General features: G+C 46.6%; 3 protein-coding genes across 5 annotated transcripts in view; 2 read left to right on the top strand and 1 right to left on the bottom strand.

The window, feature by feature from the left end:
- RAPGEF1 (Rap guanine nucleotide exchange factor 1) overlaps positions 1-1,435 on the top strand; it is a 91,324-nt gene extending 89,889 nt beyond the window's left edge. Inside the window, 1 exon segment of the mRNA XM_075578722.1 lies at positions 574-1,435. Within this exon segment, the coding sequence (XP_075434837.1) occupies positions 574-724 (151 nt within the window). The 3' untranslated portion in view covers positions 725-1,435.
- Positions 1,436-2,438: 1,003 nt separating this feature from the next.
- On the bottom strand, positions 2,439-9,051 carry PRRT1B (proline rich transmembrane protein 1B). Of its 2 annotated transcripts, XM_075578721.1 has the most exons (5): positions 8,964-9,047; positions 8,524-8,915; positions 6,478-6,851; positions 4,326-4,457; positions 2,439-3,071 (listed from the first exon to the last, which is right to left on the bottom strand). In XM_075578721.1, the coding sequence occupies exons 2-5, from the start codon at positions 8,531-8,533 to the stop codon at positions 2,925-2,927; spliced, it is 663 nt and encodes a 220-aa protein (XP_075434836.1). In that variant the 5' UTR covers positions 8,534-8,915; positions 8,964-9,047; the 3' UTR covers positions 2,439-2,924. The 2 variants fall into 2 exon arrangements, with proteins under 2 accessions (XP_075434836.1, XP_075434835.1); XM_075578720.1 differs by having other exon boundaries at positions 8,524-9,051.
- Positions 9,052-12,966: 3,915 nt separating this feature from the next.
- The window catches only part of UCK1 (uridine-cytidine kinase 1), a 14,285-nt gene continuing 8,225 nt past the window's right edge, over positions 12,967-19,026 (top strand). The window contains exon 1 of one of the 2 annotated variants that reach the window (XM_075578719.1): positions 12,967-13,102. In XM_075578719.1, the coding sequence (XP_075434834.1) occupies positions 13,040-13,102 (63 nt within the window). In that variant the 5' untranslated portion in view covers positions 12,967-13,039. Of the gene's footprint in view, positions 13,130-19,026 lie in introns of both variants that reach the window. The other variant, XM_075578718.1, reaches the window with a different exon arrangement.

Here is a 19,026-nt window from a genome sequence, read left to right as displayed (position 1 = left end):
TCTAGCGCGTGTGCGTGTGTGTGCGTGTGTGTGTGCGTGCGTGCGTGCGTGCGTGTGTGTGTTAGAAAAGAGGCGTCAAAGAGGGGATATGATAACTATATACAAATATATCCGGGGACGATACATGGAGCTTTCAAATGAACTATTCATGCCAAGGGCAGCACCAACGACACGCGGTTATCCCTTAAGGTTGGAGGAAAGGAGATTTCACCAGCAACAAAGGAAAGGGTTCTTTACAGTAATAGCAGTTACAGTGTGGGCTTCATTACCCATGGAGACTGTGATGGCAGATACAATAGATATCTTTTTTTTTAAAAAGGATGGACATCTTTTTAGAAAGGAAAGGTATACAGGGATATACCTAATAAGTAAACATTATTGGATAATGTGTCACTGGGGTTTTTGGTTTGCCTTCCTCTGGATCAATATACTGTAAGTACAAATATAGGATAAAGTATCTGTCATCTTAATCTAGCACAGGGTGAACTTGATGGACGTGCCATTTGTCAACCTGTGGAACTATACACGCACACACGCACACACACATACATGATCCACCTTTCTCACCCGCAGGCATTACGATATCCGTCGAAACGACGACATCATCTCCTTCTTCAACGACTTCAGCGACCACCTCGCCGAGGAGGCCCTGTGGGAACTGTCCCTGAAAATCAAACCCCGGAACATCACGCGGCGGAAAACAGAACGGGACGAGAAAACCTAGACAGGGCGCGAGGAGGAGACTGCCAAACTGAAGAGCGAACCTCTTCCGGGGGGGAGAGGAAGGCGAGGGAAGGGGAAAGATGGAGGTGGCGTGTTTACTTTTTCCCTTTTTGCTTCCCTTTCATCTCTTTGTTGGACCCTTGGGACTTCAGCGACCCCCCCTCCCCCCGAACACGTGGCCGCCCGCTTGTCTGTCCTGTTTATATGGGATATTATTTGAGCGGATCTCCTATATCAGTAGCGTTGGCCCGGTGTCTTCAACAAGGAGAAGCCAAAGTTGGGGGGATCATGGAGGAACATCTCCCCGTTTATTATGCCGAAATCTGGACAAGGAGGGTTTTGGCTAGTGAGGCCTAAAAAAAAAAAACCCCAAGCGAGAATCAAATAGGTTTTTTTTTTCAACTCCAGTTGTTCCCTCTGCTTTCTTTCCCCTGCAAGACCTTCCCTCCCCCCCGCAGAGAGCAGCCAGCAGCTCCTGTAAATATCCGTATTTTGTGTTGGGGGGGAGGGAGGTTATCATGACGTTATTATATTTTGTTTCCCCCTCCTGCATGGCGGTCCTACAGAGACCCAAGAGTGAAATGTACATAGAAAAGGCCACGGAAAGAAAAGAAAAAAGCCCCCTACGTGAATTTGTGTAGGTAAAAATGAGAACGTGCGGGCTGTACTGGTCCCACCCACATAAGAGGTCAAAATAAATGTTTTAAACGGCTTTAGTGTAACTCGCTTTCTTACGGTGATTTAGTCCGCTTTAAAGCGTGTGTGTTCGTTGTACCTGGGGAAAATGTATGTGTTTGCCTTTTTCCTGGCCTGCTGCTGAATTCAAGTCGATCAGCATCGGTTCGGCTAATTATGGCTTTATAGCAGGGCTACGCAACTCCAATCCTGAGGGCCACCTACAGGTCAGGTTTTCAGGATTTCCCTGCTTCAGCACAGGTCGCTCGATCAGTCTCTGCTTCATCACAGGTGGCTCAATCAGTGGCTCAGTCTTCGACTGAGCCACCTGTGCTGAAGCAGGGATATCCCAAAAACCTGACCTGTTGGTGGCCCTTGAGGACTGGAGTTGCCCACCCCTGGCTTTATAATGATGATGCATGCTGAGCACAAAATCAGAAGAGGAATTATTCCTGCGGCTTTGAGAGCCGAGTGTATCATCAAAAGACATTGGATAAAGATCGTGAACCCTCCACCCCCCCCCCCCCAAATATGTACATGTTAAAAAAAGTATTTATATAAATATTATAAAAAACGATGTGCTCTGTTTAACCCATTAAACACGTCGCTGTCCTGGGAGGCACTGTCCCTTTAATGTTGGCTAGGCAAAGTGTACGCAGAAAAACCTTCCGATTTATAAGACCTGCCCTGTCAGACCGGGAAATAGAGGGGATTTGTAGAGCTGCCCTCGTCCAAATTACGCCCCGATCGGCACTAACGCCGTTTAATGAATAACCGCCGTAGACTTGAGTGGGTTTTTGTGTCCGTATTTTGAACCAGGATTTCACTGGTTGACAACCCTGGACCCGTACCCCTGCTGTGTGGTGTCGCTGAGCTGTGCTATTCAGACCCCCTCCCCCCCCCCCCCAGTCACTGTATTGCTTGCCTCTTACACGCAATGTAATGTATCACGTATGCCAGAGGGGCCCGCAAGGGAGTGAAGGGGTTAATCTGAAATGCGACCTTAGGAACCCGCAAAGAGTCACAAGTGAGGATTAACCCCCCCAAAAAAAAGTACATTTTATTTTGCTGATGTGTTTCTCTGTACATATAAATATACACGTTCTTATATCAGCAGAAGTCTCTTTTGTACCCGCGGGGATGTGCACGTCAGTCTTTCTGATCCTCCTGCGCAGATCTAGGAGAAAGCTGGTGGACTTTTAACCAGATTATGTTCACCAGGTGGCCACTATTTCTTTAATGCAGGGATGGGCCACTCCACACCTCAAGGGCCACCAACAGGTCAGGTTTTCAGGATATCCCTGCTTCAGCACAGGTGGCTAAATCAGTCCCAGCTTCAGCACAGGTGGCTCAGTCTTTGACTGAGCCACCTGTGCTGAAGCAGGGATATCCTGAAAACCTGACCCTGTTGGTGGCCCTTGAGGACTGGAGTTGGCCACCTCTGCTTTAATGGCTTCCTTGGGCCAGCCGTGCTGGGTTGGGGGCAGGTCTCTGCTTGCCAGGGTACCAGTCTCCCACCCTTCCCATCACAAGAAGATTGCCACCACCACGTAGATAATCCAACTGATGGACATGAAGACGCCAAAAAGCAGGCTGAAGAGGACCAGGGAACGAGCTTTACGGGAGGACGTCTGCGCCTGCAACAGGTCCCCTCTGCCGAGAGCTGCCCGGGTCTGTAAGGAGGAGAGGAGAAGGTGCGTGAGCCCTGTACTCACCCATTATTTTTCAGTGATTTTACAAGAGCAGGCCACGGATCACGGCAGGGGGGGAATTAGCCCTGGGCCTGGCACTGAAATCGCCATGAAAGAAGCGGGTCAATGGGGTTTCCCTCTTTTGATGACAGAGGGCCAGCAATACATTGAAAGCTCCTGTCCTGTTTGAGGGTTTAAATTCTATGGCCCAGGTTCACTAAAGGGTGCTAAGCTTTAGCGTGCCTTAAAGCTGCAGACCAAGCGATATCCTACATGTGTTTTTTTATTTTTAATCAGTTCTGTACTATGAGAAATTACTTGTAGCATTTTGTTTTTTAAACAACTCTGAATGACATTTTAATGTATTATAATGTAACAAGCATTTTTTTTATATAGCAACCATTTACAAAGTCACATCCCCTTCCTCTTCTGAAACAGGCTCCGGCACACCCCTTTTTGAGCCCCGCCCTCTCTAGCAGTGAACCAATTATATCTAGTGACTGCCTGGTCACATGATCTTCCACACAGAACTTTGCATCTTTGGTCCTCTTCTGCTGCACTGACAGCCATTTAGTGAACCCCGAATCAAATCTTCGCCGATCGGCAGCTTCGCTAATTACTTATCATTGTGTGGATGGTATTGATGCGCATATTAAAGGGGGGGGGGGGCTGATGCTCGCTTGTACGTGAAGGAGAGTTAAAGGAGCAACTCCGGTGAGGTTTGTTTTTTTATAGGTTTGAAACCGGGGGTCTCGAGAGCTGAACCGCGTTAATTTCAGCTCCGGTAATGCTTGCCTCGGAAGGGGGTACTGATAGCAGCCTAGTCGGGGCTATCAATATGGCAGCTTTAAATGTCCCGCGCCCTGTGGGTTAATAGGAAGCCGTGATGTCATCCCTTGCGGCTTCCTGTTGGCCCACGTGATGGGGATCATTTTAAACTGCGCTGAGATACCGGCGCCCCCTTCTGCAGTAAATATGTTGACAAGCGGGGGGTGGGGGGTCTCCGGAGCTGAAATTAACGTGGTTCAGCTGCGCAGACCTCCCCTCTTCAACCCTACAAGCAAAAAAAAAAAAGGTGTCACCAGGAGGGCTCCTTTTAAGGCATGCTGAAACTTAGCACAGTTTAGTGAATCTGTGCCTACGTGTGTTGCGGTGGGAGGCTATTCAGGGCAGGTCTCTCTTCCCTGCAGGATTCCGGACACCTCCCCTGTCCCTCTGCCCCAGCTGCCCTCTCACCTCGTGGGAATACACCACAGCAACGATCCCCGTCAGAAAGCAGCAGAAGATCATGACCAGCACAGACTCCACCATATAATCTTTGGTCCTCACCTCCGCCCGCTGCGGGCTGACCCCCAGGGAGCCGTCATTCTGCGGGGAGGGGAGAAAAGGGGGGCATCATTCATATATTTCCTTCCCTGCCAGCCTATACGGTCCTAGTCTACCTCAGGGGGCTCAACTCCAGACCCCTCCTCCCCCCCCCCCACCCACCCCCCAACAGGTCAGGTTTTCAAGATATCCCAGCTTCAGCACAGGTCAAAGACTGAGCCACCTGTGCTGCAGCAGGGACTGATTTAGCCACCTGTGCTGAAAACTGGGACTGTTTGAGCCACCTGTGCTGAAGCAGGGATTTCCTGAAAACCTGACCTGTAGGGGGGGGGGGTGGGGGCTTGAAGGCTTGAGCACCCCTGGGGTAAGAAACGGTTAATGACGCAGCACCTTCCAAATGAGGAAGTTGGAGTTTCATTGTTTCTCTGGAAAGGACACACAGACAAGTCCTTGTTTAAAAAAACAACAAAACAATCAAATAACATTTTGGCATAGAGATATATATATTCTTGATTTATAGAAATATACTTGTGTTTAGGAGAGTCGGAGCGAGGATAAAACTGATGGAGTCACACACACAGTATCCAGTTTCTCTCATAATTCCAGTCCTTAGAGGTAGATCGGAGCTCCCAGGCCCAGTTCGGAGGTAAAATTATTTATATATATATATATATTCTCTCAAAGGGATAGGCACAGCAAAAATAAATTATTTTATTAGCTCTTGATAACGGCCCCAGAGGGGGCGCCAAAACATTGGGCCAGTAAAAGACTTTATTTTGCATATTTTTGGTGTGCCTAACCCTTTGTTATTTTTCTGCAGTACCTTATAGATACTCTGGCAGCACCCTCTCCAGCATTGTGGCCCATCCTATTCTTAAGTGTGTGCCCCAATCCCTTCACATGGTTATATTATATAGCGTTTGAAAATATACACACAAACGCAGGTGCAAGGCGCACTCATAACAAGACAGCGGCTAGTATACATCGGGTGAAATCTACAGAGACACGAAGGGGGATCAATCACAAGATGGTAAGGTAGGCTATGTGTGTGTGTGTGTGTGTGTATATGTGTGTATATTTGTGTGTATGTATACATATATACACAAACACACAGTGTTCAGAAAAATGGGATCCCTTTTTCTATTTTTTGTCATATCTTGCAGACAATCACTTGTTCATGAACATTTTGGCAATGATAGGTCTGCAAAGCCGAAAACTTCCGGCACAGGGGCGAGTCGCGGAAAAGCGCCGGCGACTATTTGGTTGTGGCGAAATGGCTGCGACCAAATGTCTAAGACGTGTGTGTGTGTGTGTGTGTGTGTGTGTGTGTGTGTGGGTGTGGTGTGGTGTGTGTGTGTGGGTGTGTCCATAAAAATTATGTGTCACTGGTATGATCACCGCTCCTCTTTTTATACTCTGCAGGAATTATATTGGAAGGTTTGTTCTGCGTTTCCGGCAGTGAAGGGGTTATTTCTGGAGACGGGTCACACAGCCGCTGCCGTGTCATCTTCACAATGAACGCTTCCGCGATGGATCATTTCCGTATCAATAATTCACACGGCTGTTAGAACAAGAAACTCCCACGCACGCACCTTCTAACTATCTTATTTCTGTGTCCCTCCGAAGGTAAAAATACGTATTCAGCCCAGAGAGACTCACAACGCAGAAAAGTAAGAAGGCTTTGTAGAAGAAGAAGAAGAAGAAGAGGAGGAGGGGGGGTGTTTAACCCCTTGTGTGCTTCCAATTTTTTGCCAAGAGATAGAAGAGTATCCTGTAGACTAGAGCAGGGATGGGCAACTCCATTCCTCAAGGAGCACTGAGGTTAGGATTTCTGGATATCCCTGCTTCAGCACAGGTGGCTCAATCAGTCCCAGCTACAGCATAGGTTGCTTAATCGGCCCCTGCTTCAGTGCAGGTGGCTCAATCAGAGGCTCAGTCTTCGACCTCTGAGCCACCTGTGTTGAAGCAGGGATATCCTGAAAACCTGACCTGTTGTGCAGGCTTGGGAACTGCAGGTTGATCCCCCCTGATATAGAACATAGGCGTAAAAGAGACTTCTTACAATGATGTATGGGTATGATCCCGGAGGTAGGTTCTGGTGAAGGTACATGTTCTGTGCTGCGGGTCCTGGCTGGTACATAACTGGCATTTGACCCATGCAGTTCATCTGATACTGTGGGTATAGCAGATGTTCGATCTTTGGGTCTGGTGGCGAGTAGGGGGGAGGATCCCCAATGAATCCCGTATTTTCGATTCCCTTGGGCTCCTCCGCGGTCTCCTTGGGCTGCGCTGATCCGGGTGGCTGGAGGATTCCTTTGTATGGAGTGTTGGCTCTGGGGACCAGCCCAATAGTTGCCACTGTGCCATCCGTAACTTCATCTCTGTCCATGCCCTCGGGACATCCACCCTCTTCCTGGACGATCCCAATGTCCATTCCTACCAAAAAAGAAATATATTTTGAAAAACTAAAACGTATTTGTGCTTCCTTTCTGATAAAAAAACATTTCAGACTTGCTATATGTACAGGTGCGATTGATTCATAGGGATTTAAAATGTATGCACAAGGCAAGTATGTTATCTATTAATTTCCTTGCTGTCAACATCGGAAAGCTCTGAACTATTCAGCAAACTCTTTGAAAGTAGCACTCTCCTCCCATGTGGCGCTCAATTCACATCCTAATGCAGCATTGCACCCCAAGCATAAACCTTTCAAGAAGTCCTAATGTGGAAGGATGTATATTTTTCTGTGGCTTCTACGACAATCCTTCCACAGGGAACCCAGTTTATTAAGATTCATTCTCTCCATAGTAGAAAATGACTTGGTGATCTTCATGAAAAAGGAAGTTCGAAGCGCTTCAAAATACGAGTTGAGTGGTCAATATATCTATATATCAATATATATTCATCTCGAGCCTTGAGAAAGGTCTGCTGTGTTGGGCCCAAATGTTGGCTGAATAAATACTGACCACTTGAGTACGATTTTGGAGCGCTACGCTTTTTACTTCATTCCTATGGGGTTTCAGCTCCCGCAAGTAACTTTAATTGTTGACAGCCCGTGTACAGAACTTGTATATATCGTAGATCTCCGAGGCGGGGTCAAGAGGGTCATTTCAAAGTATATCACAAATGGATCTATTCTTGCGTCGCCCTCTGCAGATTGCGCCCGGGTTTGGTTATTGATGGATTTATCTCCAGAGGTTACGGATAGTTTAACCAATATCGAAAGCAGCCGTGGCTGCTGTTATGGTGCTCCCCATAAAGTTACATAGTAGATGAGGTTGAAAAAAGACATACATCCATCAAGTTCAACCTATGCTACATTTAGACATACTTTATCCTATATTTGTTTTTACAGTATTTTGATCCAGAGGAAGGCAAACAAAAAAACCCCAGTGACATATCATCCAATGATATCTCATAAGGTGAAATATAAATTCCTTCCTGACTCCAAATATTGGCTCAGATCAGATTACTCCCTGGATCAACATCCTTCCCATGTTTACTTATTTGGTATATCCCTGTACATCTTTCCTTTCTAAAAAGATGTCCAACCTTTTTTTTTTTAAGATATCTATTGTATCTGCCATCACAGTCTCCATGGGTAATGAATCCCACACTGTAACTGCCCGTACTGTCCATAAAAAGTTAAAAGACGCACTGTATTCGTGCGACAGTGCCCATATAGGCGAAAAAGCCCAAGGTTACAATGTCAGCAGTTTCTAAACCAGTGTGGGCCTGTATGTTCATTTGTACATGTGTGAGGATACCCGTGCAGATCTGTGCTTGCTGTATATACATCCGTGTGCCTATTGTATATCTATATATCTGAGTCTGCTAATGATGTTGGGTAGTGGAGCCTCCTAGGGCTGATGGTTGGGTGAGGGCTACGGAATGCAGAGCCCGGCACCTAGACGCAATGCCCAGATAACCATTTATTTTACCAGTGCTTCCCTTGCAGAAAGTCACTGGGAGCTGACATTGTGTTATGAAATACACCACCTCTTGGACTGGGTCATTCTATGTGCCGCAGGTTGTGTGCGTTTCCTGTGTGCTGGTGAATAGGAGGTGGTGCGGAGGCCAGGCACCTGGCTGCTGAACACACAGTTACCTGTAGCCATGGATTGCGCGTGTCCCCCGACTCCCGTCCTGTAGTGAGAAGGAAAACGCCGTGCCGGGTCAGCCTCTAAGTCCTGCTTCCCCTGAGGGGTCCAGATGTTTCACTCCACACACTCTGGCCTCCCTTTCTTCTAAATCCTCTGTATACCTTTGGGGTCTCTTCCTCTTCCTCCTTGTCCACTCCCTCCTTTCTATCTCTCCTCTTCTGCTCTGTCTAGCATGTCTTTCTTTCCTTTCTATCTCTCATCTTCCTTTTCCACTCTCCTTGTATCCTAATATTTGTTTTCTCGTCTCTCCTTTCACTTTTCCGCAGCCCCTCTCTCTCCCCTCCTCAGCCTCTCTCTCTTTCCCCTCCTCAGCCTCTCTCTCTTTCCCCTCCTCAGCCTCTCTCTCTTTCCCCTCCTCAGCCTCTCTCTCTTTCCCCTCCTCAGCCTCTCTTTCCCCTCCTCAGGCTCTCTCACACTTTCCTTCTCCCTGCTAGTCCCTTCTCTTCTGCCCTCATCTCTCCTCCCCTCTCTCTCTCTCTCTTCTCTGGTCTCAGTTTCCTGGATCCGAGTGGCCTTATTAATAATTGACAGACCTGTTTGCGGAGAGCTGTGCAAACAGGAGCTGGGCTCATGGTGCAGATATCCCAGCGAAGGCTGGTAGTACCATCTCCCTTTGCCCCTCCGTGCCATGAGGTACAAAGGCTACGGGTGGAGTCGGGCAGGAGCACGGTACACTATATAACGTGTGTGTATATGTCTCTATACTATAATTCAGAAAGTTTTTGTTTGTCCAGCTATACAAATCCACGCGCTTAATCCTAGAGCCACCACACTTGGCATGCTATCTAATAGCATCAGAAGGAAGAGCGTAGGTGGGGTTTTGGTATGTTTGGCCCATAGGTTCATATATATTATATATAAAATATATAGAGGCTTAGGTATGTTTCCGTACAAACGCTCAGCTGTACGTGACGTCTGCAAATTATGATGTCACTGGAATGATGTCACGTGCCAGATCTATAGCCTACCGGGTACAACACCCAATGGCTGACTTGCTTGGAGAAATTGTAGATGGCGGATAGGAGACGGCGTCCCAGGACCGCGAGGAAGAACAGGGTGATTGTTATAGGGAGGGTGGGGGTGGCCAAGGGCAGGGTCCAGACAGGTTTGGGGGGGTGGGGGTTGTGTAGGGGGGGTCACACAGTTGTATTGCCGGAACTTCAAGAATTACCTTGAACTCTCCCTACTTTGGACCCCACCCTCCTGGGCAACGCCGGGTAATTCCGCTAGTATATATATGTATGGAGAAAATAATACTAACGCGCTGAAATCAAAACCCCATCGCATATGGTATACAGATCAATACAAATGTCAAGAGGGGGTGCGAGTGTCACTATAGGCAAATTTATACACATACACACGGAAATATAGTCTCGTATCTGCAACAATGTGTGCGTGTTCAATACAAAGTCTTTAGTCCACATTCGTGAGCACCCACTAGACCCTAGAAAAAGTCCAAATAAAGGAACTGCTGGGTGTTGCCGCTGGTGAGATAAAGGTCCTTCCGCCAAAGACTGGGTGGGCTGGCATTTTTAAAAAGTCCAATTTTTTATGGTGAGTATAAATTTGGCTTTGCCTTACAACGTTTATACTTCTATTAAATAAACTTAATACACCGAGAGCTGTGTGCGCTATGTTTCTTTACACACACACACAGACACACACACACACGAAATTGCCGCAATCACTGAGAATAGAGGGCCAGTCTACAATCATTCCTATCACATGAGATGGTCCATGGTGAACAATTGTCCAATGTACCTGAATGTTATATACAAATATGTATGTATGTCTAGATTTCTCATCTTCTTCAGCCCTTGTCTCCCCACTGCTGGGTAAAGCCTCCCCAATGATCTTCCAGGTACTGCTCTTGCAAGCCTCTCTTCTCCACGTTACTCCAACACCGCTTCTGATTTGTGCTTGTGTATATCACTTCTACCTAACTTTTGTTCCATATGTATGTATGTATTATGTATGGATATATCAATCTATTCACTTACTCTCTTACGCACACTCACTCTCGCATATTCTCCTCTCTCTCGCATTCTCTCCTCTCTCTCTTGCACAATCTCTCCTCTCTCGCACATTCTCTCCTCTCTCTCGCATTCTCTCCCCTCTCACACATTCTCTCCTCTCTCTCACACATTCTCTCCTCTCTCTCGCACATTCTCTCTCCTCTCTCTCGCACATTCTCTCTCCTCTCGCACATTCTCTCTCTCTCTCTCGCACATTCTCTCTCCTCTTTCTCGCACATTCTCTCCTCTCTCTCATACTTCTGAGCTCTACCAGGGTATTATTTGCACAGGACAATGCACATTCTATTCATTTAACGTTTGACCTTTCCCATGATATAGAAGCCGTCTCCCCCTGTGGGTACTGAGCACAGGTCCTGCACTCTGCATGAGTTTATCTTCTTGCTGAGGTCACAGGTCTGCCCCATAGTGAGAGTGAGACAGAGATAGACAAGGCCAGGCACTGACTGACTTCTTGTTAAGAAGATTAAAAAAAAAAAAACCACTATGATCGGCCTCCCTTGGGGGCTGAAGGGGTCACCTTGGGCAGAGGTTCAGCAATTGGGACATTCCCTCTATCTTTGGCCATCCTCCGTCACTAAACGGCTAATGTCAGAGAGGCGTACAACATTGCACGGTTGCCTGCCAATGAAGTGCCTCTTTTATGTACCTCGGAGGGTAGAGCCCACAAGTCAAGGTTTACAAGGGGATCAAGAGACTTTATTGTTTAATTGCTGGGAGGAGAGAGTAACCAGCTATCTGTTCCTTTAGAGAACAGTGATAAGAGTTCAAAGCTTCAACCTAAGGGGGGGGGGGGGTCTAGGGCACAGGTGTACCGCCCGACTTCCCAGGGGCCCTGGGCTGGCCTTGATGCGGACCCCGAGTTGATGAGTACAAAAAGGAAAGGGGGCGATTGTTGCGGGGGCGGACAACCACCACGACTGACTGTTCTGTGATTGAGGGAGAGCCCGGCAGAGCTTAGGCCTCCCTCACCTGGGTCTCAGGTGGCTATCCTGGGGCTCTTTCCTCCCCCTCTCAGTGGCTCTGTATGGGGAGAGGGAGCCCAGTGACAGTAGGGATATAGAAGTGTGACAATTTTAGGTTGCCAGGTGTCCAGTATTGAACCAGACTGTCCTGTATTTGGATACTCTGTCCAGTAAAAAATGACAGGTAATACTGGACATAGTGACCTGACCAGCTCGGGGGGACTGCGGGATTTCCCAGAGCAGGGCTGTTGCTAGGGAGCTGGGCAGCTTCCTCCATCCTGATTGGGTGCATTACCCAGCAGCACCCAATCAGGAGGTGGTGTCAGGAGCCTGAGGGCGGAGTCAAGGAGAGGAAGAAACTGCATGGAGCAGAGGCGTGTCTTCAGTGCGTCGCACCTTTCACCATTGTCCAGTATTTTTGTAGAAGCCACTTGGCAACGCTAGTGACAAACAGCGAGGGAAACGCAGACCCGTTGGGAACCTCTGCCTAAGATGGTTTGGTACAAACTGCCATATAGTTTTCCTCATCTGCTTAATTGTGAGATCTTCCAGTGGGGTTTAATTTAACGATAGACAGAAAAGATTGGCCCCTGCTCAGCTATTGCCCTTCTGGTAACGAAGGGGGTCACAGAAATGTCATAAATGCCATTCACTTCCATTAGGAAGAAGGGATTGTTTTCATACATCTTCAACCTCATTTCTAAGTACAATCCAGCTGCCCATGAACTGCGCCTCTCCTCTCCCTAACATTCTCTGCAATATCCCGTACCTGTGACCTAATACTGTCCTATGCTCTCTGCACCGTCTCCAACTTTCCTTTAGATTGTAAGCTCCTCTGGGCAGGGATCTCTGCACCTTGTGTGCTGGTGGTATTGCATTCTGTTGCCCTATGTTGTATTGTTGCTTTGATGTCTTTCTGGACCCTTGTACTGACGGCCTTCAAATAAATGCTCAAAAAATAAAAAGGAAGATGGGGAAAAAAGTAATACATTTGTCAAGTATATTAATCAATGGAGACGCCCTGTAAAATAGTAGGGATGGGCTCTTGCACTGCAGGTGTTCAAAAAGACAGAGATGTTTTATGGTGGAGTGCTTTCATGCAACTGCACCCCCTTATTCCTGCAGGGTAACTGCCTGCACCCCATAATGCCTGCAGGGTAACTGCCTGCACCCCCTAATGCCTGCAGGGTAACTGCCTGCACCCCCTAATGCCTGCAGGGTAACTGCCTGCACCCCCTAATCTAATGCCTGCAGGGTGACTGCTTGCACCCTCCTCCCACAGGGCACGTGTGCTGACACTTCCTTACCAGTCACGTGCCCTTTATCACTGCGCAGCCTTTCACTTGGCCCGAATACTACAACTCCCAGCATGCCTCGGCGGGCCGCCGTGCCTGGACGCCGAGGGCGCGGGGGGCGCGGGTGGCTGCCGGGTAATGTAGTTTTAAGCGGGTGGTCGCTTCGCCATGGCTGTGGCTGGGACTGTAGAAGCTCCCGAGCGCTCTCACCAGCGGCCTTTCCTGATCGGGGTGAGCGGGGGCACGGCCAGCGGCAAGGTGAGGGGTCGGGGGGCCTGCGGTTTGAGGCAGCCCCTGGGAATAGTGAGCAGTGGGGTGTCATACCTAAGAACACTGGTTGTCAGTGGTTTGGGGGGGGGGGGGGGGGGGGGGGTAACTAGCAGTATTGTGGGTAGTTACCAGCTAACTAGTATTGCACATGGCCCATTAGGCTGGCTGAGCTGGGTAACCCAGTGTTACCAGTGTGGGTGTGCTGGTGACTGCTAGTTATAAGTAGTGTTTGCCAGGGGCAGTTGGGGTGGTTTGGAAGGGGTAGTTGGGTGGAGGTGAGCTGACCAGTTCTTTACTAGTATTACTAATGTGTTATTGGGTGGATTTGAGCAAACTAGTATTAGAGTACTGTTGGAGTATTATATATTTTTTCTTTTGGGGGGATTAGTAGTTCTAACTAGTATGGTGAGCTAACTAATGCTAACCAGTGTGTTCTATTCGGTTTAACCAATGTGCTGCATTGGAGTTGTTTGGTCTAACTAGTAGTTGCATCCGGTAATATAGATGTGGTCTTGGAGTTATGTGGGTTAACTAGATCGAACTAGCAGCACTTTAGTGTCTGGGGTAAGTAGTTATGTATAGAAGAAGAGGTGATTTGGGTTAACCAGTTCTATCCAAATGGACATTCAGAACGATAGACCGATCTGGGTCAACTAGTTGTAGTTAGCAGTCTGTGGGTGCTGTCAGAGGGATGAATCCAGGGGCCCGGGATGGACTTTGCTCTGTTGCACATATTGACTCATTTGGGCACAACTGAGCTAGTATGTGACAGCTGGTGAGCTGCCTGCCATGTCTCTAACTATGTCCAGTTCCTACTTTATCTCCGCCGAAGCGACTGGCACATACTTTAGTCCTGGTGCCTGGTCAGCGGTCACTCTTCTGTGGGATCTGGAACATCCCAGTCTGAAGCAATCCAGATCCCACAGCAGGGTCTGACCAGAGTGACCGCTGCGCCCAAGTGTGCCAGGACGGTCCGGAATCCATAGGGGATCTCCTGAATCCATAGGCATTCGCCTGAATCCATAGGGAATCTCTCACCAAGACAACACAATGCGCTGAATTTCACTTGTACTGTTGGCGGCCTTGTACATGCGTAGGAAGGAGGGACAGAATGGAAGGTGGCTATTTCTGTATAAGCGGCTGCAGGATGTTGACCCTGTCACCCCTTTTTATCATTAATGACGTTGTCTTGCTGGAAGTTGCCATAGGACGGTGGCGTTGAGATGTTGTTGCGCGGTGATCCAACTTATTATTTAGAAAGTCAAATTAGAGGTGCGGTACATTAAAAGCGCTCCCCCAAGTACAGGTCAGAATACTCTTATCATGCCCACTGTCCTCTTCTGATTGCCTAAGTGGGCAGGTTACTGCCGTGTCCGGTGCCCAGTCAGTATGTATCTGAGCAGCATTGCCCACTGCCCATGTAATAACTTCCTGTTCATTTGAACATTTAGATGGCTAGTCTGTATAAGCCAGCACACACCTTACTTCTGGAATGTGTGTGTATATAACAGACACATGTGTTTTCACACATTACTACGTAACACACTACGTTAGGGGTGCTCAAGCCCCCACACAACAGGTCAGGTTTTCAGTATATCACAGCTTCAGCACAGGTGGCTCAATCAGAGGCTCAGTTGAAGACTGGGACTCATTGGGTCACCTGTGCTGCAGCCGGCATATCATGAAAACCTGACCTAGAGAGAGGGGGGGGGGGCTTGAGAGTTTGAGTTGAGCCCCTGCTGTATGGTGTAGTACCTTTGTTAAAGCTGCAGACAAGCAATATCCTACGTGTGCTATTTATTTATTTATTTTAAATAAATGTTCTGCACTATAAAAAAATACTTGTAGCATTTAATTAATAAAAAAAACAACAACTCTGAATTACATTTTAATGTATTATTATACTGTAACAAGTATCTTTTGTTTCTATAGCAACAATTTACAAAGTCACATCCCTTTCCTCTTATGAAACAGGCTTTCGCACACCCCCTTTTGAGCCCTGCCTTCTCTCTAGCAGTGCACCAATTGTATCTAGTGACTGCCTGGTCACATGATCTTCCCCACAGATCTTTGCATCTTTGGTCCTCTTCTGCTGCACTGACAGCCATTTAGTGAACCCCTGAGCCGACAGTGATAAAATCAGCTGTAATGATACACTAAACTTTTCTTATTTTATTTGTGAGTGTATAATTTCATCCGATTTGTATCGTGTGTTAAAGGTAAAACATCCTAAGGGGTCCTTTTGTGTGCACCCTATTCTCTTCTCTAGACACATCATTATAAACCTCTAAATCATGATCTGACATGGCTCTTCAAAAAGGAGATTCGTCCCTTTATTGAGAACTCCTTTGTTGAAGATTACAAAAAGAGATGAGAGATTTTCTTACCTACTGAGCACTCCACCATACACCTTTATCTATTACCAAAGGTTCATCAGCACCCCACAAATCCACTGGGGAGAATGTCTTTATTACAACCATTGGCTCAGCATCTAGCGACATTTTTCCAGCCTATTATACAGCAACGATGAAAAGTTCAGTCCGCGCTCTGGCTCTTTAAACTTGGAATGTTGATCCCTCTCTGTTCTTTTGCTGCTCTTGTGTTATGAGGTGTCTCCCCCACCTCCAAATGTGGCTTCCACCGGAAACTCCGACGGCAATACCAATGTTAGCAAAAAAGAAGAAACACAAAAGCGCACCAAGATGAGAGATATAAATTCTATTAGCAACAAATAAAAATAATAGTGACTTACATATGAAATTTCTTTAATAATCCCCGATTCTGACGTCTATCACAGGAGTAGGGCATCACATAGGAAATAGATGGGCAGTCTCAGTTCTAGGAGATCAGTCCCGCGCGCTGGGGCTGTCTCCGTTCTGTCTCCTATCCTCCACGTGTGGTAGCGTGGTGAGGAGTGTAGCGCGCTTGAATTAGTGTAATTCAACATGGATCAAAGATATGAATGGGGAGGACTTTTCAATATGGCCCGCCCTTACCAGTATACGAGCCTGATTGGCCATGCAGTCATTGGGTATTAACCAATGACGCACAGCATTAGACCTATAAAGGACCCCTAAACAGGTGCCCCAGATATACGCCTGAAGAAGTTTACTTTGGTAAACGAAACGCGTCGCGACTGTTGTGGCTGGCGGTTTTACTTCCCACCACCAGTACACACTCAAGTGTATCGTTTCTGCCCGTTCCCGATCGTTTCTACGCTATCAATAACGGACAGGCATCCTAAGGACACCTATAGAGGGCTCCGGTTCCTGCGCATGCGCGCTACACTCCTCACCACGCTACCACACGTGGAGGACAGGAGACAGAACGGAGACAGCCCCAGCGCGCGGGTCTGATCTCCCAGAACTGAGACTGCCCATCTATTTCCTATGTGATGCCCTACTCCTGTGATAGACGTCAGAATCGGGGATTATTAAAGAAATTTCATATGTAAGTCACTATTATTTTTATTTGTTGCTAATACAATTTATATCTCATCTTGGTGCGCTTTTGTGTTTCTTCTTTTTTATTATACAGCAACTAATAATGACACATTTTGTCATTACATTGCAGGAGGTTGGGGATTGAATACTTACACCTCTTCCCCATGATGTAGGGATTTGAGGGTGCACAGGAACCCCTCCTTGCTGAGGGGTTAGATAATGCCTTTGGTATTTTTTTTTTCTTGCTGAACAAATTGTATTGGGGTAAAAAAGGATTTTAGGCTCAACCATTTCTTTTTTGCAGCAGCAGGGAACGGCTGACGTGGTCCCCAACATCGGCAAATCCTTTCATGTCCAAAATAGAAAATGACATTCTCTTAAATAATCTGCTAGGGCTGCAGGTTTATGGATGATGTTTTTGTGATCTGGAGGGGATCTGCCGTGAAATTGGAGGAATACACGCAATTCATTACATGTACTACAGGATATGACATCGATGAAATCCATTTCTTGGATGTGGCAGTTAAAAAGATTAATAATCTGATTTATTACTGATATATACACCCAACCTGTGGATAAAAACAAGATCTGATGGTGATCAAGTTTTCATCCATATGGCATTATGAAGGGGCTGACGGGAGTAGAGGAATGCTGTAAAATAGTGGTCAAGTGGTGAGTATTTACAGTGTTTGTTCAACACAGCAGACCTTTCCCAAGGTGACCTTGAAAACGGCTGAGTTAAATACTGACCACTTAACCACTATATGGCAGCGCTCCTGTAGTCACTTCAGCCCCTTCATAATGCCATGTGGATGAAGACAATAAGATATTGTTTTGGGTATATATCAGTAATAATCCTGACATATATATATATATATATATATATATAATCCCCCCTCAAGTCACTTTAATTTTTGAGAGCACGTACACTTCTATATATTTTGGGCTAGGAAGGGTGATCCCGGAGTCGGCTATTATGGATAAAACAAATTGTGTCGGACGAATCCTTGTGTGAAAGTACGGTAGCTCGGATGGTAAACGATTTCGGCAGATAGAGGTTATGTAAGAACATTAACTAAAAATGAGGCAAGCAAAATTAGAAGACCCAGCCTGTTTATAAAGTACTAAAACACTCAAAGCACTAACCTTTTGTTTCTGCATTTAATACCAAGTTACAATGGATAAGAATAACAGTACAGGCAGTCCTCGTTTTACAACGAATGGCTTATCCAACGCTATGCAATGCATACCTATGTTCATTTTTACAACGCCCAAGCGGCTTATCCAACGCTTTGCAACGTGTGTGTGTGTGTGTGTGTGTGTGTGTGTGTGTGTGTGTATACACACACACACACACACACACAACGTTGCAAAGCGTCGTAAGAGTATATATATATTATATATACTGTATATATATATTATACTATAATAATATATTATTTATTATGTTATATTATATACATAATACAGTATATACACTATATAATTGATGTGTGTGCTGCATATCTTATTGCCTGCATAAAATATTTTGTGTATTTTAGTATTAAAAATGCCTTTAGGAACAGAATATTTCATTTAAACCGTGTTCCTATGGGAAAACGTGTTTCGCTTTACAACGTTTCGCTATCCAACGCCATTTTGAGGAACGCATTTTGTCAGAAAACCGAGGACTGCCTGTACAGTAATTATTGGCCATTAACACAAAATGATCCAATGTATGGCAAATGTTTCAATGAGTTGCCATTATTGTCTTACGAACGGACTGAACGTATTGGTAGCTGGCGTGTGCCTGCAGATACCTGAGACACAGAGTATAAGGTATTTCTTGGGTACGTGCCATCATTGTATGAATTGCAACAACATAATTAGGGGAGACATGGTCACACATCCCTCAAGATCAGGGGTCCTCAAGCACCCCCAACAGGTCAAGGTTTAAGGATATCCCTGCTTCCGCACAGGTGATGCAGTCAAAATGACACACAGGAATATCCTGAAAAGCTGACCTGTTGGGGGTCCTTGAGCACTGGAAGTTGGGGACCTCTGCTATAGAGGCGTATGAATCCTTTGCAAAGGTTTTGCAGCCCGTGGTAGTAAATGTAATTTATCTCTTGCCCGTGTGACTGTGGTTATGTTGGCCAGACCTCCGGGCAAATAGAAATGAGACGTTAGGAGCACAAAGCAAGTGTGAGAAAGTATGATCCGAAGACTAGAGAGCGGGGCAGAGAGAGCGGGGCAGAGAGAGGGGCAAAGAGACGGGAGTCAGTCTCAGAATCCTGTAGGAAAACAACAAAAACACACAAGAAATCCCCGGAACATTTTTCAGATCAAGCCGTATATTTGAGCAAATAGTGATCAATTAGGGGCTCCCACAGTTGGGACGCACGAATCTCCGATCACGCGGCGAATACTTGAGTTGGTGAAATGACCTGAAATCTGAGCACG

The sequence above is a fragment of the Ascaphus truei genome, chromosome 21, assembly GCF_040206685.1.
Source record: "Ascaphus truei isolate aAscTru1 chromosome 21, aAscTru1.hap1, whole genome shotgun sequence".
NCBI lineage: Eukaryota > Metazoa > Chordata > Amphibia > Anura > Ascaphidae > Ascaphus > Ascaphus truei.
This window is presented reverse-complemented; position numbering and strand designations above follow the sequence as displayed.

Bases quoted from the DNA above. Each gene is read 5' to 3' on its own strand.
- PRRT1B (XM_075578720.1), bottom strand. The intron at 4,458-6,477 runs GTAAGAAGTCTC...CCCTCCCCGCAG, and splicing joins GATCATACCCATACATCATT to AATGACGGCTCCCTGGGGGT. The intron at 3,072-4,325 runs GTGAGAGGGCAG...TCCTCCTTACAG, and splicing joins CTGTGGTGTATTCCCACGAG to ACCCGGGCAGCTCTCGGCAG.